Consider the following 7,155-nt stretch of genomic DNA (forward strand, 5'->3'; position numbering starts at 1 on the left):
GTCATCATCGAGAAAGAAGCTGTGGAAGCATTTTTAAAGCTTTGGCTCTCGAGTTAATAAGAGAAGTAATGAGAACACGGACGACAATGGTAGATGAAGCCTGGGAAGAAGCAGAACGTCAGCACCAATTGATGCAGACTCTGTCATCTCCTGTTGTGGCTGTGGCTGCGGAGACTGAACCTACTTGTCTGGAGCAGTTGGAAGCCACCAGTGCCGCACTTCAGCAACAGCTATGAGACGATCGTGAGGAGCAGCTGCGCAAACCAAGAAACTCTGCCCACAACAAGGACAACTTGCGGTGCTGGAACTGCAGCAACGTTGGCCACATGCAACGGGAGTGTCGCAAGACAAGAACTGGTAACAATGTAAACCAGCATTTAAAAACCAATAGGGGCTGTCCGTAGGACACTGGATGACCCTATCAAACATGACGCCAGCAACATAACAGTGCCCATTACAGTAGAGGGACAAGAGGCAGTCATGCCGGTAGACACAGGTGCCAGCTGTAGTTGACTCTCCCTCACCTTCTACAACAGGAATGAAAACAAGCTGGAGAGCCTTCAATGTACATCACCGGTGCAAGGAGCCTACAACTGGCCATCCTATGAGAATTCCCGCCCTTCATGATGCTTAAACCGGAGCAAAACTCCCGCCTTGTGTAGTCCGCTAAGAACTTTCAGGCAGTTCTCTTCACAACATTTTGCTAAGCCCAAACCTAGTTATAACTAAGCGAGGTGATTTCTCCCAAGGGTGAGCAACAGAATTAGTACCTTTCTTGTTTGTTGTAAAAAAAACGTCACAGTTGTCATTGTTAATACTAAACACATACAACTTCTTACAATACAACATGTTATATTAGTATTGGTGTGCGTGTATGTAAATGTCTGATAGGTGCGAGTGTGAGAAGAAATAAAGAGGAAAAAGATGTGTATATTGTGTTTGTGAAGGAAAGCAAGAGAAGCAAGTAGTGAGTAGGCATAATTTTAAGAAATGCGTAAAATGTGACTTGTAGAGTGATTGAATAGAGCATGGAACTTAAGAGTGGTATGGAATAAAATGGGTGAGTTTAAGGGCACACTACAATACTCCTCTCTTAGCAGTGACAAGGGAGGAGGAACGAGACCTTCTTCCTGCAGAGTCCCAATTGTATGGCGTCACTGTAAACTGCAGGAGTGGTAGTGGCGGCAGCCTGGTGGGACGTTCTGGAGAAGGTAAGCAAGTTTCACCCTGTATACTGCCACAGTCTGGGAAGTTCCGTTGATGTCCAGGGTGAACGTTTTCCAATTACCATGGAGGACTTTGAAGGGTCCCTGGTAGGGTTGCTGGAGGGGTTATCTGACGCCGCCGACTCGGAGGAAGACGTGGGAACAGCAGTCAAGGTCCTGGCTGGGAAAGGTCTTGGCAGAGGACGTGCGGGGCTGCACCGGCCAAAGACTAGCCAAGGACTCCTTCAGGCTGCTGGTGAAGTCCTGGACAATGCAGGGCGAGAGGGCACGCTGGTTGGTGAGGACCTCATCTGGCAAGCGGAGGGTTGTGTCGTACACCAGCTCAGCAGATGAGTGCTGGAGGTCCTCCTAGAGGGCAGTCCTAATACCAAGGAGTGTGAGAGGCAAGGTGTCTGTCCACTTCTTGTGGAGGGATAAAGAGACTGCAAGGGAGGCCTTGAGCTGATGGTGGAAACGTTCAACCGTGCCGTTGGCCTGCGGATGGTAGCTCATAGTCCTGAAGCAGCAGATGCCAAGCAGAGTCATGACGCTACCCCACACACAGGACTCAAACTGACTGTCACAGTCTGAAGTGAGGCTGAGGGGGAGGCCAAACTGAGACACTCATGTCTCGATGAAGGTAAGTGCCACGGAGTTAGTGGTGATGTCCGTCGATGGGAGAGTTTCAGGCCACCAAGTGAAGTGATCCACAAAGGTCAACAGGTATCTGTAACCTTGGGAGAACGGCAGGGGCTCGACGAGGTCGATGTGGACGTGCTTGGACCTGGTGGAGACTGGTGTGAAGTTAGCTGGAGAAGAGCGAATATGGCGCGTTTCTTGGAAGCTCGGCACTTCAAGCAAATGCAGGTCCACAGCCTGACATCTTTGTTGATGCCAGTCCAAATGAAGCGTGATGTCATCAGCTGCTGCGACACACAGATGCCAGGGTGAGAGAGGTCGTGCAGCTGACTGAACATTGGGTAGCGATGGCGCTCAGGCAGGTAAGGCTGGACGTTGGACGTGGAGACGTCGGCGTACAGCTGCACGGTTGTTCCAGGTATCTGTACCTTCCTCATCTGCAGTGCGGCATTTTCTTTCAGCTGCTGCAGCTCAGCGTCGTCCACTTGGTCTGCAGCATCGGTGGCGTAGTCGATGAGGGAGGAAGACACAGCGTTGATATTGCGAAAGAGTGCGTCAGTAGGGGCGTTTTCAAAGCCTTTAACATATCGGATGTCGGTGGTGAACTGTGACACGTATTCGATGTGCCGTAGCTGGCGTGGAGTGTAGGTAGATTTGTTATTGTGGAAGACTCGTGAGAGGCTTGTGGTCGGTGAAGATATGGAACTTCTGGCCTTCAACGAAGTAGCGGAAGCGTTTGATGGCTCTGTAGATGACGAGAAGCTACCTGTCAAAGGCACTTTACTTGGATTTTGCAGCACTGAACTTGGAGAAGAAGACAAGAGATCTCCAGCCACCACTGATGTATTGTTGGAGTATGGCACTTATCCCAACACTGGACGCGCCAGTGGAGATGGAGATGCTGGCGTCAGGAGATGGGAAGGAAAGAGTGGAGACTGCTGAGAGCTCTTCTTTAGCAGAAGTGAAGGCTGCTTCGGCTTCTGAAGACCAGTCAGGCTATGCTTGCCTCAAGAGCCATGTAATTTTACTGTTGACGTTTTTCAAAAACGCTGCAAAATACGGGATATTATGTCCTTGTTTTCGTTGTAGCTTGCCAGAGGTTGATGCTATAGCATTGAAAGTGGTACCAAATGAAAGCTAATAAAATTTTCTTGCTTATGGTGTCAAACACGTGAACACCTGTGTAAATTTTAACTAATTTTAATGCACAAACATAAATATTTTTGATGCACAAACATACATATTATTACATTGATATGCAAATTGATGGATATTTTTAATGCACAAACATACATATTACAATAATATGCAAATTAAACTAACTACAGGTAAAGACAAATATGATACACATGTACATGTGTATCTGTGTCTTGAGATGGGACACTTCAAATAATCAACGTGGTACGTAGTATGATAGCACTGCACTGACACAAATATTGTGTAAGAAACTGTCAGATAGGATGTCACTAATACATGTATTGTCACTTGTTCAATATGGCTTTCTTGAAACTGTCAAATTTGTTCCTGTGGTACTCCACAACTTGTAGTAAGCTGCTTCTCTGCTCTAGGTCAGTTGTGATCTGAGTCGCGAAGTCACTCTTCAGTTTCACACCTCTCTCAGCCACATCATTGGTCACTTTCACTGACCTCACAAACTTCTGTGCATTTTTGTAGCTGTCATTGTCTTCCCAGGTGTCAGCAGGAGTAGTTAGCCAGTCACATTCCATCCCAAGAGCATTTAACAGAAATTGAGACTCTGGCCCTACCAGGTCTGTGAGAGCTGTAGCTGTGTTGATGACAGGAAACACTGGCTTGCCTTTCTTGTAGCTATCAGGTTTCTCTGTTTCTGACAGCTTGATTGCGAGCTTCTCCTTTGCAGACTTGGTCATGCTGTCATGTGAGCTGAAGAAAGTAAATGTCACCAGTTCCTGGGTCAGATACTAGCTAGCGGTGGTTGTTCATTTTCTTGAGAACAGAGGTCGCCAGTTCATAGTCATACTCCTTGTATTGCAGCATGTACTTCATAAGCTGGAGGTCATGGATAGGTGCGTCAGCAGCAGATGTGGTAGTCATCCAGTGGCTGGTGTAGAATAAGACCAGGAACTTGTTCATCCTCTCCAGCTTGAAGATAGTGTCCTTGTTGTATTTGAGTTCCTTAGAAAACATGAGCATCTTCATACAGTAAATGTTTCTGGCCATCCAGCGTGCCTGGTGAATGGCACCTGGCTTGGCCCAGTGGATACCTTGAGGAGGTTCCTCACCAAGGAGGATCAGGCACAGCTCTGCCACCTCTCTGTAATCTGCCCTCGGACTTGCTTTCTCAAGAAAATTGCTTACGACTGCAATTGTATTTGTCTTCTTCTGTTTCAAGTCTTGTTCAACTAGGCCCAGAACTCTTGGGCAGTCCTTATCCAACTTGTCTCTCTTCTCTTTCACATTGATGAACATTGGGTTGTCAGGACTCTTGACCTTGCTGAACACAGCCTCCCATGCACCTCCAATTATTACCTCTGATATGTGATGGCGACAAGCCAAGTAGAATACCTTTTTGTCTAATTTTTCTTCAATCAGCTTCGCTGCACCCTTGTTGATGCCACTGTTGCTTGCTGTGGTATCAAATACTAAGCCTACAATATTGTCTGTGAGACCCCATGTTTCTATCAGCTCCAATGTAGCATTACATTGCTGGATTCCTGTGGCCTTTTCTATGAAGGGTACACCAAGTAGCTTCCCTTCTTCATACTGTGGAGCACCAGAGACGAGCACCACAAGACTTTCTACTGGGTATGTTTCACCAAGAACATCCCTTACAAGTTTTCCATCCCAGTGTAATGTGCAGTAATCTGGCGGACTTTCCTTGAAGTCATTCATGTAACTTTGGCTCAAGTTATGGCGAGTGTTTATCCTGTTTCGTCTTGTAGTGGAGGCTGATTAACAAAGTCAAGATACGCGCCTCCTGCCTTTAACATTGCAGACACCATGGCTGTAGCCTAGTCTGGTTGTCAGAGTGTGACAACCGATCTGCAGCGCTACAAATCTCTTTACTGGTCATAACTGACCGTGGAAAGTGTAAGGTTATTGTACTTGGTTTTAATGAACAGCCTGGTGTTGGCTTAGTGTATTTTGAACAGTGTATTTTAGTACTACTGCCTTGACTGTTCTCTAAGTCTTCATCAGTTGAAATTTTCCCAACTTCTGCTGCTGCAGCAGTCACTGATGATAACATTCTCTCTTCTCTTTCTTCTCGGAAGCTTTTCTCTTTATACTTCTCATGCACCTTGTCATGACCAGACATGTGTGCCAGTCGAGTGGTCTGTTGGTCCAAGTAAAAATTGACGTCCTCCTTCTTGGTCTCCTTCGTGAGCAGCCTGTTGGTTCTTATCTCCTCCACAGCATCTTTTGATCCAATATCAAATAACTTGTCTTTGTCCTTCAGAAAGTCGGTTCGTTTCTCTTCCTCTAGTTTGATATCTCTTCCCTTGTTTTTGACAATTTTCCTGTACTTTTCATGGAGGACTATGAAGTGGTTGACTGCATTTGGTCTAGTTAATGTTTTAATCCTTGCCATCCTCCAGAATGGTAAAACGACATCCACTGTATCATGAGCTAGAGACCTATTGTCAATGTTGGGATTCTCATTTCTCAAATGCAGGAAATACTAGAACACCTGGCGATTAGTAGGGAGTTGAGATCCACTGATGCTGGAGCTGGGTTGTCTAATGAGATACACATCACTGGGCAACCTTGTGGCAAGGTTTACCTTTCTTCTCTTCTCAGTTGGTTCATCCTGTACACTTGTATCGCTGACCACTTTCCCACTGCGTAGTTGTCTTCCAGATGCCATAATGTCAGCAGTTCACAATCTGAGAAGAGATAAAATATAATTGGTTTAAACCTATTCCTCAATGTAATATGTGATATATGTGCATTAAGAGTAACATTTTTTGAGATAAAGTTATGTATCATATGATGTCATCCTTTCCAAGCATCAAAAATATGCATGTTTGTGCATTAAAATTAGTTAAAATTTACACAGGTGTTCATGTGTTTGACACCATAAGCAAGAAAATTTTATTAGCATTCATTTGGTACCAATTTCAATGCTATAGCATCAACCTCTGGCAAGCTACAATGAAAACAAGGACATAATATCCCGAATTTTGCAGCGTTTTTGAAAAACGTCAACAATAAAATTACATGGCTCTTGAGGCAGGCATAGCCAAGGTCCAAGATCGAAATAATTGGTATATTTAGTTAATTTAGAACTTGGAGAATTTTTTTTTTTTTTTTTTATGTAGGGGAGGGAACCAGCCAAGGGCAAAAAAAAAGAAAATATTAAAAAAAATAGGCCCACTTGAGTGCTGGCTCTCTAAAAAGTGGTAAAGCGTCAGCCAAAATTGGGGAGCAAATGCCTCGATACCTCCCTCTTAAAAGAAGACAAATTGTAGGAAGTCGAAAATACAGATGCAGGGAGGGAGTTCCAGAGTTTACCAGTGAAAGGGATAAATGATTGAGAGTACTGGTTAACTCTTGCGTTAGGGAGTTGGACAAAATAGGGATGAGAGGAAGAAGAAAGCCTTGTGCAGCGAGGCATCAGGAGGAGGGGAGGCATGCAGTTAGCAAGATCAGTAGAGCAGTTAGCATGAAAATAGCGATAAAAGATAGAAAAAGATGCAATATTTCGGCGGTGAGAAAGAGGCTGAAGACAGTTTAGTCAGAGGAGGGGAGTTGATGAGACGAAAAACTTTAGATTCCACCCTATCTAGTAAAACTGTGACTGGAACCTCCCCCAAACATGCGAAGAGTACTCCATACAAGGGTGGATAAGGCCCTTGTACAGAGTTAGCAGTTGGAAGGGTGAGAAAAACTGGCGGAGACGCCTCAGAACACCTAACTTCATAGAAGCTGTTTTAGCAAGAGATGAGATGTGAAGTTTCCAGTTAAGATTGTGAGCAAAGGACAGACCGAGGATATTCATTGTGGAAGAGGGAGACAGTTGAGTGTCATTGAAGAAGAGGGGATAGTTGTCTGAAAGGTTGTGTCGAGTTGATAGATGGAGGAATTGAGTTTTTGAGGCATTGAAAACAACTAGATTTTCTCTGCCCCAATCGGAAATCTTAGAAAGATCGGAAGTCAGGCATTCTGTGACGTCCCTGCGTGATCTGTTGACTTCCTGAACGGTTGGTCGTCTCTGAAAGGACGTGAAAAGATGTAGATTGGTAACAGTAACTTGGAGTGAGAGGTGGGAGGCCACTGTAGTCATTTGAGTGCATTACGAGTCGTGGGGGTTTGATAAACATACTATAATGCT

General features: G+C 45.1%; 1 protein-coding gene across 2 annotated transcripts in view; it reads right to left on the minus strand.

The window, feature by feature from the left end:
- Positions 1 to 2,047: 2,047 nt before the first annotated feature.
- LOC123506798 overlaps positions 2,048 to 7,155 on the minus strand; it is an 84,175-nt gene continuing 79,067 nt past the window's right edge. For both annotated transcript variants that reach the window (XM_045259144.1, XM_045259145.1), the window contains exon 3: positions 2,048 to 5,707. In XM_045259144.1, the coding sequence (XP_045115079.1) occupies positions 3,789 to 4,715 (927 nt within the window). In that variant the 5' untranslated portion in view covers positions 4,716 to 5,707 and the 3' untranslated portion in view covers positions 2,048 to 3,788. The remainder of the gene's footprint in view (positions 5,708 to 7,155) is intronic.

Source organism: Portunus trituberculatus, chromosome 20 (assembly GCF_017591435.1).
Source record: "Portunus trituberculatus isolate SZX2019 chromosome 20, ASM1759143v1, whole genome shotgun sequence".
Classification (NCBI taxonomy): Eukaryota; Metazoa; Arthropoda; class Malacostraca; order Decapoda; family Portunidae; genus Portunus; species Portunus trituberculatus.